The sequence below is a fragment of the Cyanistes caeruleus genome, chromosome 5, assembly GCF_971803275.1.
Source record: "Cyanistes caeruleus chromosome 5, bCyaCae1.hap1.1, whole genome shotgun sequence".
Classification (NCBI taxonomy): Eukaryota; Metazoa; Chordata; class Aves; order Passeriformes; family Paridae; genus Cyanistes; species Cyanistes caeruleus.
The window spans coordinates 78,672,998-78,694,555 of record NC_141705.1 but is presented as its reverse complement, the minus strand read 5'-3'; the positions used below and the strand labels follow the sequence as shown (position 1 = coordinate 78,694,555).

The 21,558-nt window shown below is 40.3% G+C and overlaps 1 protein-coding gene across 8 annotated transcripts in view; it reads right to left on the bottom strand.

Moving 5' to 3' along the window:
• The window catches only part of TNIP3 (TNFAIP3 interacting protein 3), a 55,416-nt gene extending 33,942 nt beyond the window's left edge, over positions 1-21,474 (bottom strand). Inside the window, exons 1-5 of one of the 8 annotated variants that reach the window (XM_086888171.1) lie at positions 21,358-21,474; positions 21,071-21,130; positions 18,207-18,413; positions 16,829-16,904; positions 14,556-14,697 (exon numbers count right to left, since the gene is read on the bottom strand). Coding sequence is in view for 2 of the 8 variants with exons in the window: in XM_086888167.1 (XP_086744293.1) it covers positions 2,488-2,505 (18 nt within the window). In the remaining 6 variants the exon portion in view is untranslated. Of the gene's footprint in view, positions 1-2,487; positions 2,539-5,811; positions 6,021-14,555; positions 14,698-15,934; positions 18,519-20,098; positions 20,212-21,070; positions 21,131-21,357 lie in introns of those variants that run through there. The other 7 variants (XM_086888168.1, XM_086888170.1, XM_086888169.1 and 4 more) reach the window with 7 other exon arrangements.
• Positions 21,475-21,558: the final 84 nt, after the last annotated feature.

Here is a 21,558-nt window from a genome sequence, read left to right as displayed (position 1 = left end):
GAGGAATCATTCTGCTCCTGTGCTGCAGGCTGGTGACAGCCCTGAGTATGTTTCCTAAGACACCTCTAGTTTCCCAGAAAAGGAGCCCAGAAGCCTTGTTCTTCTCTTTTGATCAAACAGTATCATTATGGCATTTACTAGAACTGCAAATTGACAGGTTTCATAAGACCTATCTTAAGGACAGCAAGGTGACCACTGAAATGAAGTGGGGAACCATCCAGAGCTAAATCTGCTATTTATAAGCAAGTAAGTTTTCAATTACAACTCACTCTCTTTATTGGTAGCATCAACTTAATGTGAAACCACAGCTGAACATTTTATAGAAACCATACTGCTTTCACGCTCTATGTACAGGGCAGAAATTTAAATGAAAGGTTGCCAGCAGAAGATCTGAGGTGTTTGGCATCCCTCCCCCTTCTTAATTCCAATTCCTGCAGGCATTTCACACGTTCTAAATGCATCTGGTAATCACTAATTACAAGGATCCTATTAAGAAAAAAAAAAGTCAATTCAGTTTCATGTGAAACTTGATTCCAGCTTGTCTCGAGTTTTATGAGTGTCTGTTTAATCATAACACAATCACACTGAAGTATGGAAAGCTGCATTTGATTGATTTCAATTGGAGCAGCAGACACTGGGGACTAATGAGGATTAAGCCTTATTTTGGAGTGTCTGAACTTGGCCTGCATGTGACTAACTTAAAAATATCAAATTTGAAAAACACTGACCTGGAACAAACACTCTCTTACTGCCACTGAAACAACAACAACGAAACAATAAAGCAAAATGACTAAAAGAAATCAGAATGAAAAAATCCCAAAGCTGACCCAGAACATCACAGAATTCAGACTGCTACTCCAGCTGTAATTTGTGCCAATGAGCTTTGACATTTCACCAGTTTCAGATGTATTTACCAAGCTGGGCACAGTACTGCAGCCCACATTGAAGGGATGCAGGTTAAATGTTACCGAAAATATGACACCCTGATGTTGGTAAGAGTCATGTAAGAAGCAAGCAACATTCTGAAAAACTGGAAAGGAAAAAAGCAGTGGTGAATGAACAAAAATATATTGATTTAGTTATTAGATGTGTTCTCTCCTGGTTGTGCAGTGTGAGCCAGATTTGGGGGCCCAGCTGAGGAGGTCTCTGGGGCTGCAGTGAGGGCACTTTGGGTTTTCTGTGTCCCTGCTCTGCTGAGCCAGGGAAACAAAAAAAGGTGCTAAAAGCTGATAAAGTCCTATATCCCTGCATGGCCCAGCTGCACACCCAGGCAGCATAAACATGCATTTCTCCAGAAGCCCTGCTGCTCACACTGCTTTTCTCCAGAAGCCCTGCTGCTCACACTGCTTTTCTCCAGAAGCCCTGCTGCTCACGCTGCTGCGGTGGGGGACCTTGTGCAGGTCTCCTGACTCTTAGTCATATGCAGATTTTGCAGCTAAAATCCAAATCTCCACTTGAGAACCTGAACAAAAAGTCGCTGTAACCCCTGCAAGTGTTTGTTATTAGAACAACCAGAAGTTTTTACAACCATAATATGCAGTGTAATGCTGTAGGTTTTTATTAGATCTGGCAGACTGAAGCCAAGATGGATAAAATTCAGCTACTTCAAAGAATTAAGGCTCTGTAAAAGAGAGGGTTGTAATGGCCATGTAAAGGATTGCTCAGAATTACATAAATTTTCTGCTTTCTGTCAGGGCTTTTAAGAACAGGAACACCCTGAAGTAAAACAGAATCAGTTCTGCTCACAGATTTATGGGGTTTTGCAATAATTGGAAATGTTTGTTAAAAAGTGTGCAGAATTTCCTTGGTGCTCACCCACCAGCTCCAAGCCCTAAGTACTTCCTAGATACACCCAGAATTGGTCAAAAAGGCACTTTTTTGGCTGGAGTATTAATTTGCATTAAAAACAAGTTTCCCACATAGAAAAAACTTATTTGGAGAGGAAAAGAAACACATTGTTCAAGAAAGACAATGAGACTCACTAATTCTAATGAAATCTTAACTCTGAAATTGATTACAGCCAGAGAGGCACTCATCACACTGGTGTTTCAAAATATTTTCCAAAATGCTTTTCACAAACATTCCTATTGAAAATGTTAAATCCTGCACTGCCCTTGCCCCATTCTCTTTTTCTTTCCCCAAGTCTAGTACTAGCTTTAGAGCATCTGATGTTAGCAAATCCTTGCTCATTTTATCCAAACTTGCTCAGTAATTCACTTGTATTTCATTTGTACCAAAGCAATACTTTGTGGGAATGCAATGTTGAATGAATGCCAGAAATGAGACGGACTAATAATGCAGAAAAAGGGAAAGGAGATGTTTGGTTTGGTTTTCCTGCCTAGGTCAACTCAATGGTTCAGTTTTACAGACCACCACCATCACCAGACACTGTCCCAGCAGAGAGAACAGAAAAGGAACAATATACCAAATAAATTAAAGTACATGCTAACAAAATTCACATAAGGAATAAACCCACTCATAAATTACCTTTCCAGTAACACACATTTTTCTGTTGTGCAAGCTGCAGGGCCTGTCACAGCCAGGCTGAGTAAACTCGCCTCATTTAAGCATTAGCCATATTGCAAAACAGCTCCAAAACAAAGTGGAACAAACACCATCACCAATGCTGTTGATAAACAAGCCAGCAGGTTACACATTATTCTTGTGTAGCTGTCGTGTAGGAGGAGTGGGAGGGAGAAATGCATTATTACAGTAAATGTGATCAAAATGGAAGAAAAACCAGAGAAATAAAAGAGCATTTGGTGAAAGAGAGCCTAAGCAACACTCACTGAAACTAATCTAAAACAGGAATAAAGCCTTCAAAAAGCCATCTCCCCCTACCAAGATACTCCCAGGTTCTCAGAGTAGCACCTGAACTAGCCACGACACTGCCTGCCCTTTGCTGAAAATGCAGCTTCATACACACAAATGCTGCCTAGAAAAAGCCACAAACACAGCAAGATCTGTCAGCTGTCTTCTCTCCCCGTTATTTCCTGATAAAGTGCTGAAACTTCAGTATATGACAGTTTCCAAGCAAAATTTTAAATCTGAAGCTTGATTTTAGCCAAAAATAAAGAGTAGATAGTTTCCTCTGTCCTGTCTTGCCTAATTTCATTTGGACAAAATGCAACTGGTACCTGCCCTGTGTGATGCAGGGAAGATTTAATGCTGAATACCTTAAGCTGATCTCAATATTAAGTACAATTCCCCATGATTAAGGTAACAGTAGATTTTGAGCAATAATCCCCTCGAAGAATTTAATTCCCAAATGCCCTCCCCATGGAACTGCGATATCCACAACTTGATAAACAATGTGGGCTACGGTCCCCCATACTGGGTGTGTGAAAATGCTCCTCTTGACACACACAAATTCACGTCAGTGGTGAGTGCAAAGCACTGCTTTAAACTACAGGACCTTATTCTAAATCAATACAAGACTTGTTTCTTGAATTGAAAGGGAGACAAAACCAATTTACAGGCATGTTTCTCCTTTTGCCAACCAGCAAATTTCCAAACATCTTTGGACCGAAGAACTCGACAAATTCTAAAAGTCAAAAGATGATTCGCACATGAGTATAAATCCCTTCTTCAAGCAGCAATCAGTTGCACAAATGTAACCAAGAAGCCACCACAGTTGTGCTCAGCCTGGGGTGACACACATTTTACTTTTGGGCTTCCCATATCAGCCACTCCACACAGGCATCTGCACAAGCAAGTTTAAAGCACACGGACTCGTTTCAAAGGCCACAAAACACGAGCTCAGTGCCAAAAATATCATGACCACACTTCCAACATGCAAAAGAGTCACATAAGAAGTGACCAGAGGAAGTTGCAAATATCATCTCACCAAGCTATCAAAGTCACACACAGCCTACCTCAAAACACCCTCAGTACTGCTGTTAAAAATGAGACTCCTCATTTTTAATACATTTAGAAGAAATATTTTCTTCATGGCAAATGTTCAGTTCAGCTAAAGTCAATTAGTGTACAGAAGTCTGTGTGCAAAGTCCATGATACTTTGAACACACTTACTGTACACAATTTCTGTGGAAGTAAATTGTTAACAGAATATTAATTAATTTTTAAAAAACAATAAAATGTGTTGATAAAATAAAGCCCTTAACAGTTAATATCTTTTCAATGCTATTTGCTCATTATCTGAGTCCAAATTTAATTTTCTCAACAAACTATTTGGAGGTGGGAGAGATGGGAAGGAAGTATTTAGTTATTTGTTAAATGTCAACTGTAAATTATGCAGTAAAAAAAAGGTACTTTATTATTATTCAATAATAATGCCAAAGCACGGATAGGAAGCTTTCCAAAAGATAAAATACAGAAGTGAAAGGGAAAAATGCTGCAGGATAAAAGCAAGATTATTAACTATGACAGTCACTGATAGCACCCAAAATGTGAGGTTTTTGCAGAACAATTTTTAATAGAGATGTCACTGCAGTGAAACTGTGATGTCGTGACAAGAAAGGACAAAACTCTCTCATACAATCCAAACCAAGAGATAAAAGTTAGGATGCATCAAATCCATGACTTTGGAATCAAATCTCTGCAGGTAGAATATAAAAAAGTAACAGAAAGGAGATAGCTCCAAGTACAGGAGCCACGTGGCTGTAAAAAAAGGCACAGGCAGCCCTTGAAAAGAAGGGAAGTTTAACAGCAAGAAGACAAGAAGGGTTGATTTAGAAGAGGAATGCAGCTCTGTTCTTTGTAAGATGCATGCCCTACAAACAAGCTTTAAAATCCCAGGACAAAAAAAAATGAAGGCGAAAGAAGAGCCCACAGAAAGGTGGGAACAATCCAACCAGCCAGTTGCAAGAAATCACTGGCATTGCTTGGCTGGCAGGAACACCAGTCCTAAACAATTCAGAAGCATATGTGGCTTTCCACACATTCCTGTACTCTCACACTTCTGGATATGTGGTACTGCTGCTGCCAGAAATCTGGACTCTGCCAGCAGCATAACACGATGTCCTGAGGATCCAGAATCAAGTCAAGGGAAGATGAGAACTTTTGCTTCACTTTGGGAGGGAGGTAGAACAGTCCAGAGCTCCTACAACTGCCCCAGCACAAACAGGAATGTGCCCTCTGGCAGCAAACACCACCATCCCTGGAAAAAGGAGGTTGTGATACTGCAGCTCCAAGTATTCCTTTCTCAAGGTTAGGATGCATCAAAACTTCTGAGGTGCAATTTTAATGCCAATTTACAGCCACAAGGCAAGCAAAATATCACACCTAGCCCATTCTCAAATGCTATGTGGGTTGTAGATAATAATTTTTAATCAATTCCTAGTGACAGAACTACCTAAGGGAATTCTGTGCCTGCTCCAGGCAGAGTCAGTAGGTCAGGGAACATCCCAAACTCCACAGAACAGATGGAACTGCCAAAGTTCTCAGCAGAAACCTTATCCAAAAAGAGGGATTTTGGTCAAACCCAGCATAGGTGCACTGCATCTTTATATCACTAAATTTACCCCAAAATAAGAGTTTAATATAGTCAGCAATATATATGGTAATATATCCTTTACTATTGCTGTACTCTTCATTGTCCAATTTTATTCAGGAAAAGTGAATATAAAAACATTCCTATATAAAGTTCTATATAAACAGTAGGAAGAATTTTAAAAGCCACTTAGGGAAAAACAAAAAAAAAAAAACCAAAAAAACACACCTTTAAAAGATCAGGTTTTGGATTTGAGGTCTTTTTGATAGATGAGAAGGGAAAAGAGGCACACGACTTCACTCTGAGGTTAGGAAGAGACCCACCAGTGCAAATTTCCAGCGAATGCAGATGTCACTCACCATATTTAGGGAACGTGTCCGTCTCTGTACTGCCAGGTTAGGACATCCCAGTCTCAAATACAGGCTCTCTGAATCAAATGAGAACTAAGTGGTTTGGAGGCAAAAGTGTATCTGTGTATATGTATCTCAAGGTTTAACCCACACCCCAGGCTTAAGGGAAACCCCTTTCCTAAAGTCATTCTACCATTGAGAGCACATTCATCTCTCTCAAACAAACACAGCCCACACAGACCTACTTGAAAGCACTGCTTGTAAGAGACCACAGAGGATTCCCTCTCATTCTTCAGATTAGCACGGAACAGTGACACAACGCTTCACCCACGCACCAGCAAGAGCTGCTCTGTGGGAAAAGTGGTGGTCTAGCATGGTGGAAAAGCTGCATCAACTCAAATTGAATAGAACACAAATATCAATCTAGAAGCAGAATCATTTACCGTAAGGGGCAAAGAGATCAGGGGGCCATTTCTAGGAATGCATTTTAGTTAGAATTTATTCTAAAGGTTTCCCTTACAGAATCAGTGCTCACTTTGACCAGCTGCAGTCTCCTCATCAGTAGTGAGGAGGAGTGAGCATTCAGCTCTGCCCCTGACCAGAAACACCACCCTATCATATCTGATTTTCATTCTGAGGAAGAGGGTTTATAGAGGCGAAGACTGCAGAAATGCCTCCCCTTCACCAGATAAGAAATGATGCAGCATTTTCAAGAATCTACTATTCATTTCAGGCTATAGCCCACTGCACACACTTGATTAATCAAGTTTCACAGATGATAAAAATTAACATTATCATGCTGTCACCTAAAAGTGAAAGATTCACCATAGGTAAGCTCAGAAAAACACTCATCTGTGAGTCTGATTGTTGTATCGGTTTCGGTTTTGACGACAACAAAACCTGTGCAGTTCTGCACCAAGGACTAAAAGCCCTGCTGAGATTTTTAGGAGATTCCTGTTATAATGATTCCTTCTCATCACTCATGATCCAACTGCCCTGAGAGCATTCCCATCCTCCTAGCAGAAATATCTCAGCTGCTCAGGAGAGCAGGGCGGATCTTTTTCTGCCCAAGCACTTACACCCAGCTCCTCACGTGCACACAGAGAACAGTCATTTGCGAAATCATGCTCAATTCACTGAAGGTCTGTTCAAACAAAACTATTCTGGAGGCATTTGCAATTATAACAGAGGAAACAACAGAACAGGGTCAGGATCAGGACTGGGAAACCAAGGTCTAATTCTTCCCCCCTGCCTTTCCCTGAAGGGAGTTTCACTGTGTTTGTACCTCCTAGATCAATGTTTTAACTGCTTGAGATGAAGGGTGATTTCTCCAGTATTTTGCAATAGTAGTGTTCCACTCCATATGAGGCATTTACTGTCACTTTCTCATACAAAATGTTAATGACTTCAGTTTGATGGTTCACACATTTACCAACAACAGTTCAGATTTACTGGCTGCCTGCTTAAAATAATTTTTTTAAAAAAAGGCAACAGCATCAGCATCTTCCACTTCTCAGAACAGCATCCTATACTCCCAGCTCCACATCAGCCACTTGTTCTTACCCTGATCCCTCGTTTAATTTTATATAAGAATTCATAAAAAGTTGAACAGCCTCAACAGGGGATGTTTGAAACCCAGCAAAGGCTCAGTAGCAAAGTGCTGGAGCAGTGTCATGGGAGATGAGTGACACATACTCAAATCCAAGCAGCAAAAGAAATCAAAGCCAAGAGGTAATCCTCTGAGGGGAAATGCTTTTCCCACTGGATTAATAAGAAGGGAATAGCATTAAATATTATTCAGCAATGCATTCACACAGAATACAGTGAATTTTGCCTTCTGTGTTTTTGCCTTTCACTGCACTCAAACACAGCTTTCACCTTTGGACTGACCAACATGCTTAATTGCACTGGGAGTGGAAATAGCTCAGGGCATTGTCATTTTGTCATCACCTGTCAGCTCAACAATGATGGGACTAAATTAAAACTTCGTATGTGTGTAGTTCCTGGGTTTATCATCCATCACCTGTTCAACCAAACCAATGTGATTTCTGCCAGGAATAGCTGCTTTACTCCTCGTGCAGGACAAGGCAAAGCCAGGACTGTTAAGGCTTTAAGGTCAGGTGCCCTCTTATGCCATCCCACGAGCTAAGAGAAGTGACCAAAGATGAGAATTGATTCTGGGAAGCATTCCCTAAATAAAATACAAAATACTTAAAAATATTTTAAATGGAGTCCTTCAGAGCCTGGACATTTCCTGTTCTGCTGGGCTACTTCCAAGCACCAGCCATGCCCAAGGCAAGCACAGGCAGGGATGGGATGCTCCATCTGGGCTGAAGAGTTTAACAGGGCACAGCATCCCTCCTGCTTCCAGAGAGGAGGAGAGGAACACGTGGGCCCTTCCTTTCCTGTAACAGCAGCTTCACAGCCCTCCTGACTCAAACAATTAGAGGGTTTTCTTTTTTAACTCCTGTAAACATTGGTGATATGAAAGTATTGACATTTTCAGCACAGCAAGGCAGGCACAGCAAAGTGTTTTGTGGAGGCAGAGAAAAGCAGTCAATGGAAAATTTGAAGGGGGAACCCTTTCTTTTAATGTCCAGTGGAAAACTGTGGGGGTACAGCAGAAATCACCTTTTTACCTGACTTTCCCACTGCCCCCATTCAGAAGAAGAAAACCCCTTTGGCTACACCAATCACAAGTGGGTAGTAAAAATTTCATTGCTTCTTATGCATACTCAAACCCTTTATCTAGAAAAAGGCCAGGTTGGATGGTTGCCATTCAAATTATTTTATAGTCCACTGAAGAACTGCTTGTTTAGGGGCTTCCCATAGGGGAAAAATAAGGAAATGAGTTAGAGAAAATTTAATATAATGCAAAGACAACAGCTTAAAGTACCAGATCCTCAGTGACTTGTAAAAGGCTTAATTGACACATAAGTATTATTCAGGAGAGAAAAGACCACTACAAAGAGGAAAGAAGAATGGGGGGGGGGGAAAGTAATTTCAAAAGCGCTCAAAACATTTTGGGACTCCCGTATTCTGGAGAGGCAGCTTAAGACAGATTTGCTGCACAGAAATGTTCAAAGATTTAGCTTGAAGCTGACACTTTGATACCACACTTAGGGCATCAGGAGTTTGTTCTGCTGAAACAAGGCAGCCTGCTGTCCTCCACCCAAGCCTTACTTTCTCCCTGGCTGCCTGCAGCTGTCCTCCTCTCTCTCTGGTGCACAAATGAGAACTGCTCCCACGCACTCAGGGCTTTCTCAAGCTAAAATACTCTCTTCTGCTTCACTCACAAGCAGGCTGACTGCTCTTTTTAGTTGCATATGTCTTGAACAGGTTCACATGGCCCAGATCAAGAAGTAGCAGTGAGACAGCCAGTCCCAGCCTGTCAGGCTTTTAAGGTGAACTAAACACTTAAAGGTGAGGTTATCTCTTATCCACTCTTGATATACTATTAAAATATATTTTTGTCCTCACAGAAGTGGCTTTCTGAGGGAGGGAGATGCTGCTGCCCAACTCTACCCTAAACTTTAGTGAACTGCTCTGATTTTAGTTTGGACTAAAACAGCTTTTGCCTGAGATGTATTAAAAGTCAAGGCACTTCCCACCCATTTTTTTCCTGCTCACTGTGTGGCTTTCCTGCTTAGCCGTGAACAGAAGACCACCCACAACAAAATCTCTCTTCCTTATGGAAAAATTGGAAATGCCACAGCTCCTTTATGAGGTCTTAGATGGTGATTCTATGAATTCTTTACGTTTATTCAAATATATTATGCTATTTCACTGGGTTTTCCTAAAGATGTTCATGAAGTTTGATACAACATCAACTATGACAACAGGCTTTACATCAGACCAGCAGCAGGTTCCAGCAGAACATCCCTTCCATCACATTTGTCAATCCCACAAACTTTAAGCATGCAGCTTAGTGTCAGGGAGGTTTCACTACAAACCTTTTTTCTTGGCAGTAAGGCCATCCTGTTCTCCATCTGACTGCCCACCCACTGGTCTCTCTACCACTACATTTTTTACTGAATTACTGCAGTGTTTACATTAATTGGAATTATGCCTAATTTTAAGCAGTGTCTAAACCCTCCAAGAAAGCATTTTCTCTTTCTGCACCAGCTTCTGTGAGATTTCATCCCTGTCCTTAAGCACTTTTACCTGCTTGCCAATTACCAAGAGAAAAAAGTCAACCCTGGAGCTATACTAAATTTACTACTCTCTACGTCAATGAAATCTTAAAGCAACATTTAGTGGTTTGACAGAAAAGTGACCTTTACCACATGGAGACACAGTATTTTCGCAAGAAGCAACCATTTTCACCCAGATTCAGGGACTGCCAAAACTTGCAAGTTGCAGACACTTTCCTGCCTTTTGCAATTTCTTGGCTGAGCTGCAAAAATCAAATCAGACAAATCCCAGGGGACTTAGAATTTTCTCAACAAGTTGATCTACCACAAAACTACGTTTTTCTGGTTTCTGATTTTTATCTCAGCAGCAAGGAGTGCAACCAGCTACTGTGTTCACCCAGAACAGTGGATACCTCCAGAGACAGGGCTGAGAATGGAGTAAGGTGATAGACAACAACATAGGTGTGGGTTAAAAGTGAAAGGAAGAAGAAAGCAAAGTAAGAAAAGGAAGAAAGGAAATAACTCTGATGTACCCAGTGAGAGGTGGTGTTTGCCCTCAGTACAGGTGGCTGAACAGAAGATGCCTCCACCTGGGTTTGCAGCTGGCAAGGCAAAGAGAAGTGAGGGTATCTCAGAGGAGGTATCCTGGCTGTTGGTGGACAGGAGGAAAGGCACTTTGGAGGAGAGGAAGGTGGGGAGAGGAGACAGATCTACATTTCAGATGAGAACAGTACTCTTTCCCAGCTTCTCTGGACGATCTGATGACCTTTCCATAACCACCAGCATTCATCATAATGCTGAAGCAGAAGTTGTTTGCCCCACCTTCCCCATGAAGCATATGAATCTAATTTTCCCTTTTTGTGAAATCAAGAGTAATATCTGCTTACAACTCTGCAATATTGTTCTCCAAGTGTGTGGTAAAGCTAATAACCACACAAGAGAGATCTCTCTGGCTGTTAGAAGCCAGATCCAAATATTCCTAAGGCAGCTCTCCATCACATAAGCATGCAGACACACACACAGAAATCTATAAAGGCAAACACTCCTATATATACTACAAGCAAGCTGCCTTAGAGCTGTTTCCTGTTACCAAAAGAAAGGACTATAAAAATGAAGGAACTCCTGATCTTAGGCTGCTATTTCCACCTCATATGACCTCAATTTTATGGAAACTGTACCCTTGTGTTATTTAGATTTTACTCATAAAACATAGACAGAGGCAGTGTATAGGCATTGGGGAACAATCAAGAAAAATGTAAAACTTCTTTGAACAGTAAAGAAAAAAGTTGTTAAAATGATTCATTTTTATAAATGATGTAAGGAAAAAACATTTGCTGGATTGGAGATAAGGTTTTTTTCTTTTCTATTTTCCTTTAGGAAGAAAAAAAAAAAAAGTTCTTGGAGCACTGAAATGTTGTGGCCAACAAAGTTCTACTTCCCTTATGTATTTCCCCAGCAATTATAACCTAGAAAAAACATTAAACACCGAGGAGCATTTTATAATGTAGGAATATTTATCCACCTATCAATCATGACCTTACTCACAGCTTCTGAAGTTCTCTGTGCATCCTATTTTGAAGGAAGCCTTAAACTACAGCAGAGTGCCAGTGAGTCTTTGACAGATTACTAATTTTAAGTCTTCTAAATGTTTGCAAGCATTCAAGGTTAGTTCAACCTAAACTCCTTAAAAAGCATATTCAGCCTTTGGTCCTGTTACCTGAGGGGATTGCAGCTAAGCCAGTCAGGCACTATAGGGCACTGCTCTGGGATTCTGAGTCTGCAGCATTAAATACCTTTGAAGAGATGCAAACCCAAAAGCATTTTGGGGTTTGAGGGATGGACTTGTGTCCTCTCATTCAGCACAGACACTCCCGTCAGGAAGGTCCTTTCCAAGCACTCTTCTAAGGAAATCCTCCCACCTTCAGCTCAGAGTGGTTTTTTAACTGCTGTCTTCCTTACAGCTTTAGGCTATGGGAAATTGTACATCTTTGTGGTTTTTATTAACTTATTTCCTTTCCAGCAATATGCTGTAAAACCAGTAGTGAGACTCTTTTTCAACTAGAGTGTTACTGTGGCAATCAGCACCCTCATGATCCTTTTCAATGCTCAATAACCACAGCCTTCAAGATCTTAATATTGAACACATCGATACAAAATGCCTTTAAATGGTGCCTTTTGTGGTTTGGGGGGTTGTTTTGCTGCAGCCTGTAGAAGTTCTCAGGTGAACTCTGAAAATAAGGACAGAAATCTAGAGCTGAAAGAGGGTGCAAAGTCAGTGTTCAGAGGATAGACCTGGATTGCCTGCATCCCTGACAGGACCAAAGCCTACTTCAAACTACAACCTCCATCTCCTGTATGCACAAACAGGGATTTGGAAATTGGTCAGAACTCCAGCATGACAGAGCACTGCAGCAGTTACTTCAGATGAAATAAAGTGAGAGACGATAGTTTCAGAACATTGCAGCTTAAACCAGCAGGGCTAAACCAACAGCAATAAAAATATGAGGATCATCAGATTTATAATGAAGAAAGAAAATTGAAAGCAATCTTCCATGTCTGAAAGAACCATTCTTAAAGCAATTCAATTTTGAATCCTTAATGAACATACACAGACACACAAAAAAGCCCAAACCAAACTATGTTTCTTGATGAACTGATTTTATTATCCATTGCTAGAAACACACAAACTATTATGGTTTGGGGGTTGTTTTTTGGTACTTTATGTTCAGTTTCAGAGAAACAGAACTGCTTTACAGCTAGAGATTGGTTTTGATCTACTAGACTTCAAAGCTGCTTACTGCTCAATATTTTTATTGACAACATGGATGAGGGTATTGAGTCTTTCATTACTAAATTTGCAAACAACACTAAGCTGGAGTCTTGGTTTGAAAAGACAGTTGTCTGCTAAGGAAGGCAGAAGACATTCTTGATGTTCTTAAATTCTTAATGTTTTTCCCTTGAAATTCTTAATAGTCTTAAGCTGCACGAAAGGAAAATATATTGGATATTAGATTAAAGTTTTTTACAGAAAGGGTGATAAAGTATTGGAATGGTTTGCCCAAGGAGGTGGTGGAGTCACCATCCCTGGATGTGTTTTTAAGAAGACTGGATGTGGTACTTGGTGCCTGGTTTAGTTGAGGTGTTAGGGCTGGGTTGGACTCAATGAGCTTGGAGGCCTCTTCCAACCCAGTGATTCTGTGATCCTGTTACTGGAATTGCCATTAAGCCCCTAGTAAACAAACTAGCAGCAACACTGCTTGCTCACCCTACAACTCCCCCAGACCTTTCTCTGCTTTCAACTGCAACCTACGCAATGGAACAGGACTCTATTTTAGCAATAAGACAATTTCATAGTTGGAATCCCCTTCAGTTTGAAGCAAACAGCAGCACTGAGTCATCACAAGGCATTTGAAAAAAAGGGGATTTCCTACTGAAGTAAAGCACCAATGAATATCAAAGAAGGCAAAAATCAGCAAAGATCACAGTAAAGAGGGAGACCAAGAATTCCCTAGGGAGGTGATACAACTACAGAAAAAAAATGGCTTTTATTTCAGCTGGAGGCTTACGATCCAAACTGGATTTGTTATTCTAAAGCTGAAACCAGACACACACCAGAGAGTGAGGCTTCACCCTGAAGCCCGGCTGAGCCAACAGAGTTGATTTCAGCAGCCAGCAGTGGTTTTGGAGCTTTTGATTCATTCTGGATTCCAGCAGGGACAGAGCCATAATACATATGGTACCTGACACAGAACTAGGCTTGCTTGAACTGCTGTACGAGGCAGTAGAGAGAAATGCTACCATTCCCCAATACCTGGGCTCCTTCCATGAGTCACAGCCAAGCACTCTGCTGCTTTCACCAAGTATGAAGGTCACCTTTTAAGTTACTGTTTCTAGTAAAGATAAACTCCCCTGCACAGTGAAGGCAAACTACGTGGGCTGTTTCATACGTAGGCTGTTCATAGAAGGGGCTGCCTCCTGCCTTGAATACAGATGCCAGCAATTAGGATTTTTAGTAACTGGGTGTTTGCCCAGTGAGTGAGGCTCTGAGAGCACTGGCACGCCAGGAAGTTCACGGTGGCATCACGTTATTGGGGAAAAATCAGCAGGCAGAGCCTGAACCCAGGGATGTTCTGCTACTGGACCACAGTGCTACCTCACCAAGTCACAACTCCTGTCTGCTTCAGTCCAGGAGACAATGAAAACTGCAGAGCTCCATGGCCCTTCTGCACTCAGCCCCCCAACAAGAGCTGCTTTAGGTATCAGCTTTGTACTAAGTTTGGCTACAAAAGTTCCAATTCTTCACCACAGAGGGATGGAAACTGGAGGCAACACCAGCAGGTCAATCTGTCTTTTGCCTCTGCCCTCTACCTGTGCTATCTGCATGCAAAGAAAACACCACAAAACTAAGCAACAAGTCAAACATCACACTTTCAAATGCCAGGCATGGAAAGCAAGAAGTAAGCAGACAGTATCAATAGACATAAATTAAAAGGAAAGCAATGTAAGGGGTATAAAACAGCTTCATTTCTCCGCATGAACTGCAGAAGAAGACCTCGCTAAAACCTCCTCCAACTTGTTAGTGTATTATTAATTACTATATAAATTAGAGATCAAACTCACCCATTTGTAGAGCTGCTTTCTTTCACAGCAGGGTTTTGTGGGAAGTCTTTGAATAGAAGAGGTCCTCTGGACTGATTAGTGGATTCAGGTGTTAGAGACCCCTTTTTTCTTTTCTCAGGCTCAGCTGGCCCAGGGCTTCCATCTAGGGAAAAGATGGAAGCAAAGAACACTCTCAGTGGAATCAAGGCCACCAATTAAAGGATAAATCACACAACTCCACAGAAGCCTACAATGGCTAAGGGAGGGGTAGAAAGCCAGAGGCACTAGGCATGCAAGGGAAGGAAAAGATGACAAAAAAAAAAAAAAAACCCCAAGCAAAAAACTAATCAGTCTAGCTGGGCTGTGCTGGAAGACAACCCACAGCATTTTCTAGAAGTCTCCAATTTCTCCTTCTCAGTCAGTAAAGGATCAAGCTAAATTTCCATTCATTGTACTTAAGTACAGGCAGAAGAAATATTCTTCTGAGCAAGCTATTTTTCCAATCTCTTTTCAGTCCTCTTTCCCAAATTATCTTCATGTAGCAATTTATCTTGCTACATCTCCCATCTCCCCTGCAATGATCTCCACACCCATAGGCTCAGCAATAAAAATTCAGTTTTTTATTTGGTTCAAATTACTTCAGTTTGGTTCAAAATTTGCTAAAAAACTGGTCTGTCTCAAAAAAAAATTTGCTCTGTTCCCCTGGGGTTAGCTGGGATTCATCTTCTGACCAGCACAAGGCAGCAAGCATTTTCAAATGCCAGATGGGTGAAGCTGCAACGAGCATAAAACTTTAAGAACATAAAAAAGAACCATTTTTTACATTTTCTACAGGAGATTTTGGTTACCCACAGTCTTGAGCATCTCCACAAAATGAGAGCAAGCAACAGGAAACAAATCTTTCAACATACATAGATAAAACATTTAAATCCAGTATCACTCAATAGGAAAAAAAATCTTACAAGTAGGTGAAAATCACCAGAATGTTCTAAAAACAAATTATTGCATAATGAAGTATCAAGTTCTCTAAATACCCTTTTTTTTTTTTATTGTTTGAGATCATTTTCCTGGCCACTTTTTCCTCAGAATATCAAACCTTTACCAGGCAAGACAATGAGCTCTGTACTGAGTACACCTAAATAATGCCAGCTGATTTGCAACATTGACGTTTCTCATTGTTTCACTTGAAAGTAAATCTGTTTCATTTCTAAGAGTTAAATTTTATTTCTAGGTAATATTATTGATACACCCACAATGGGTGAAGTGTTTAACACCTCAATGGACTAAGGAAGGACAACTTTAACATGAGAAGGTTTATCAGTATAGCTTATTTTTAATTACAGGTGAGTGAAAAGGTTTAAGTGTATCCCAGTATTTGAGCAGCTTTTTGTACAACAAACCTTGCTTCCTTCCCCAGAAAAGTTGAAGGCGATTCTGTGAAGCATCCCACAAGGTGTCGCTAGAGATGCATCAGCCAAAACACTCCTCGAACGCCCTTCCCTATCCTTTGCTCCCCCTTCCTTGGAAACATGTTAGACAGCTTTGGAACGGGATCAGAAAGAGCTGATGCCTGAGCAGTCCTGGTGCAGCAGGCGCCTTTCAGCTGTAAGCAGCAGGGCGATGATTTGAACAGTAAATGAACCGAGTACACACAGATCAATGGGAAAAGCAAACAATTTCAGGCATCAGCTTTTAATGAACTACCTCGAAAAAGTGACCCTAATACAGAAAGAGAAACAAAATCAATCATCAGCTCTGCCTCAGTTCCACGCTAATGCTAGGAAAGATGGTTTGTCTCATTTGATTTTGATCATTCAGTTTCATGCCCATATTTCACACCTAACCCTGAAAGCTACACAGACTCCTTGGAAAAATCTATCAGATATAATGGTGTGCTTGATCCTCATTTTCACGTATCACTTAAGGCCTTTTCTAATGAACACTGCATGAACACAGCATGAATTCAAATCTACTGTGCTGGATTTAAAATGAATATACCCCCTTATGGTTCCCCTTCTACCAACCCCCTGTATTTCCCTCTCTTGGAAAAAAAAAAAACCCAAAAAACAGATCTCACTTGAGAGAAGGGTTGCTTAACATTTGAAAACCATCTCTGACACAGCTCTCAGGCAGAAATTACAATCCAGTATCTAATTTTTCATAATCTCTAAAAAATCAGTAGGAGCTGGAGCCTTAGATGATGACATAATTACTCACAGGTGAACAGAAGCACAGCTGACCCAGCACTCACCTGCCTCCAAGATGCCCCAAGTACATCAGGTGAAAGGACTTACTTTGCCTATTGCCTGGCAGACACACAGTTGCAGCACAGGAGTGAACTAAGAAAAAAGTTCCAGGAGCATTTGGGATCTCCAAAATATATTAAAAAAAAAAATCAGGAAGGAATAACATGGCTATTCTGTAAGTTGACTTTAGAGAGGAAAATATCACATGCTAAGAATACTAACATTAATATTTTCCTTAAAATAAAAACAATAAAAAAGGAAGCCAGTGTTTGCCTTTTTTATTTATTTTTTTTTACAAGATTATCAAATATTTCCATTCAAAAGAGCTGATTACCGTAAATTCAGAAAGTTCCTTTGCCTGTTCAGGTTACTTAGCAAACAAACAAACCACTTTTGTGGCTACGTCCTTCTCTGCTCCTCCCCCCACATTGGTAAAGTGGGTTTATTCTATTTCAGACTTTATGAACACCCATCAATACCTCACTGAAAAATATTATTATTCCATGAGCAAATTATGGCAAATACTTTCCTCTTTTTCTCATGGTTTGTGTTACCTTGGATAGCCAGTAGTCTTATCCTCCATTTACATTCTTAGCAAGTTCAAATAATAAATAATCTTCATTTTCCCTAGTATTTGTGGAACCTTAACTTAAATCACTATGGCAAGACTTGTATTTTACAGCTGATCTTGACAGGCTGCTACATTTATTTCCCTGCACAAGGGTATTTTTTGCTGTTTTTAAACTTTAATAGCAAAGTTCTTCCACTCCCTTTGAGAATTTAGAGGTTGTACTTTTATTAGAATGCATAAAATGTTTAAACTAGTATCTGTGAATAACGAAAATATATATGTGAATATCTGCAACAAAAACAGATCACTTTCTGAGACCCTTTATATTTTTAAGTTCACCATTTAGGAACTGAGATTTCTCCAGATTGTTAATAAATAACACTTTATTCTCTCCCCTTTGCATTTCCCCTTTGGCTCCCACTATATCCCCGGATTTGAGAAGGGGGATGCCTACAGCTACAGGCTTTTTAGTACACTCAGAGGAATCTGGAAACTATTTGTCTCTGAAGGATTTCAGAGAGCCTTGATCTCTATTATTTTTTTCATACATCCATTCACTAATTTGTATTTCAAATGCTCAGCTTCAAAAACAAGGGAGGCTTAAGAGTGGTATTTATTTGTTTTGGAAAACAAGTTTTCAAAGCAAAAGGGATGACTTCTAGATGAAAATTTAAACATTTGAGATACAATAAAACCAATTTTGACTGGGTTGTTTATACCATGGGTCCTCGCTCAGCCATGAGCTCCAACTGCTTTTCAAAGCACTGTTCCACAAAGGAAAAAAAAAACCAACCAACCCCTCTCTCCATGTTTCTCTCTAATCCTAGCGAAAGAAGAGCTCTATCAAACCCTTACCAAGTCCTACCATGAAATACATGCTTCCAAACGGCTGTAGGATAATTCCCTTGGGAGGAAGAGCTCAGCTTTTCATGTGCAGCAACGGTGCCATCTACAGCCCGAGCGAGGCCACAACAGCCCCACCGAGCCGCTGGAAAGTTTTCAGATGTTGTTTCTGCCACACACGTCTGCTCTACCAAAATTCAGTTCTGCCTGAGGACGAAACTTTAATATGATACTTAATACTGATCTTTAGTAGGATATATTTTATACTTTACCCATGGAGACATGAAATATTTTCTACCTGTTGCACTGTCTTTAAGATTCTCCACTTACGAACTGAACTAATAGCTAAATTTGGTGTTTAGCAGATGTATCTATGGAAACCATGTGTTAGAGGCAAGAAGCAGAAGAACATTACATTTCTGCTGTCACACACACACAAAAGACACTGCACTGAGTGTATTTCACAGACTACCAGGAGTCACTGGACCTTTTTATAAGCCATAGTTTAGCTGTCATCTGTACAATAAAGACTGACATCTATACTTGTTATTTAAAGCAAAAAAACCCAACTCTCCCAGTGCAGCTGGCCCGTTACCGAGAAGCCTCCTCACTTCCTAAGAATTACAAGTCTGTAACATCAAAGAAAAAAAATATTAAAATGGAAACTTGTCAATAAGCAGCCTGAGACATAAAATGTCAATATATAAAGTCAACTCAGAAACAAAATATACACATGCAAGCCTAATGTAGCCAGTAGAGTGGGCAAGGTCTTTCCAAGGGTGCCTGAAATAAGGACTGGAAATGCTGTTTGTAATCTGATAATCAGACTTGATGGAATAAAAATTCTGAACCAGAGGGTTGCTTCACTTTGCTGTCAAAATTCATTGCCTGGTTATTCTAATCTGTATAAAAGAGATAAGGTCACAAGGAACCCAAGGAGTTGCTTCAGGGAAAGCAAAAGGGAGGAAAAAAAGGACAGACACTAAGTGAGAAAGCAAAACAAACCAATGAGAGAAAAAAAAAAAAAGGAGCAAGGCAAAAGGCAGAAGTCAAAACTCAACCTCCTGCTTAACAAAGTTTAGTTGTTAGGAAAAGAGGGATCTTAAGCAAAGGCAGCTGCAGAGTTCAGTGACACCAAGAAAGCAGAAGGTTCACAGGGGTGCCAACAAACAGAGCACAGAGCAGCCCTGATACAAATTGAGAACTATAATTCAGCCTCTTCCCACACACTCCTGTCAGCAGCTTTCTCACCCTGCACAGCCTAACCTGGGCACTATCTAAATTCTGGGAAAGACACCTTAAAAAGTAATTAAGAAGAAAAATGTTTAAAAACCCTAAACATGCTGATCTTTTTCTTATACAAGTAGAAAGAACATTTAAGGATATTTTTTTTTCCCCTCCAGTGTGGTGGATCTGTAAGTCAGTGCACTTCTGCTTTATTAAGTCAGTCAAGAATTTATTTGTCAACAGTGGAAAATACAGTTCAACCCTGACTAATTTCTGCTTGAGCAAACTGTTGAAGCAGAAAATGAAATTAAAAGACTGCACCTGTGATACCATAGGAGAACTATCCCTGATTTTGCAACAGTTCTATGTCCATACATTACAATACTTATCAAGATGGCATAAATGCAAATAGCAAGGATGGGTATTTCAGTTGGGAAAATGAAATGGAATTACAAATCAGATTCCAGAGCACTGAAAAAGCCTGAAAGCTTTCTCACGACTTTCCAAGATGAAACAAGAGATTTATGGAGACCATGCCATAAATTTTAAATCATTTAATTAAGGCTTTGCTCAGGAGCATGGGGAAAGATGGTATAAGACCATAAAATTTAAGAAAGCATGGAAAAGATTAGAGATAGAGTAAAAAAGGACCATATCCAAGGGAACAGTAAAGTTACCTGATGAGAATGAGTCCTGAGAGATCCCGGTGAAATTAATTTAGAAAAAATTAGTGATGGCATTGAAAAGAGCAAATAAAATCTTGAAGACTGTAAAGAGAATTCAACAGAAACTTAAAAAAAAAAAAAAGACATTTTCCTCTTAGAAGTGCTAATGTAAAGAAGTTTTTCAATGCAAGCACATTATGTCATTTTAGGACAGAGTCCCTTTCATAAACTGAACATATTCCACAGTGTATTTGGGGGAAAGGTATAATGATTATTTCTCAAAAGAGTAAGAAATAAGCAGAAGTTACTGTTTTGTGGGGGGAAAAATGGAAAATGCAAGGAAATAAGAGCTTTTCATATAAAGCTTTGTATTACTCCACAGGAGGCTGAGAAATAAAATTCAACCTTTTTCAATCAGCAGGACATCTTTTCAAGTCTTGGTTGGCATTTTAAGCACCCTACAGGGCACAGATGCAATTTGTAGAAGTTTGTTTGTATCTCTACTAGATTTCTTCTTTTATGAATGCATAAGGTACAGGTAAATACCCTTTAACCTTCTCAAAAACAACCCTGGCTTGTAGGATAGCACTTTGTAGCAAAACAAACATTGTGTGAGCCTAACTTGTAGGACTGTGAGTTTGTATTTTATGGAATGAAAGGAACCAGGTTTTACTGCTTTTGACTGAGGAGGTTTTGTTGTACTGATGTGGATGAGGAGTTGGGGGGAGATTAAACTCATAACAAACCAGCACATGACCCTTCATCTCAAACCACACCAGAGCTTTTAAAATAACTTCATAATCCATCAGCCTCACTGGAGCTTCAACAGAGGAAGCTAATGATGGTTTGCTGTCCAGCAGTACTCCTGGAAGCCAGTTTTAGGGGTCAAAGCAGGACTTCGAGTACAGACAGAAATAGATTATTATGTCAATGTTTCTGAAGGGATTTACACAATCTAACCTCTTTAGTGTGCATTAAATCCACATTTACCTGTCTTCTCCTGCTTGGGCTGGTCAAGTTCCTGCTCCATTCCACTGCTCCCACCTGGAGAGGAACCAGGACAGCTTCCACGTTTCCCAGCCTTTTGCCCTGGGCACTGAGATGCTGCTCTGTTCACAAAACCACTCTCTGAATACTGTTCCTAAACTTTCCCAACTTTTCTAACACTCAGATCAACTCTAATCTACATAAAAATATAGCTTGCCATGATTATCCTCCTCTCCTATCTCTCTCCAGGTCAACAGCTCTACTAAATCCTTTCCTCTACTTACTCCTCTTTTTTTTTCCTGGGCGATAATAATCTAGGTCTCCTCTTCAGTGTATTTCTCTGATCTCTCAGGTGTCCCTTTCACTCTGATGGATCACGTTTCAACAGCTTCTGCCATGCTGAAAGCAGCACATCCAACCACTGCACATGAGCTAATCCTGTAATGAGCACACAGACAGGGCTAACACATCTCCAGGCTGACAAT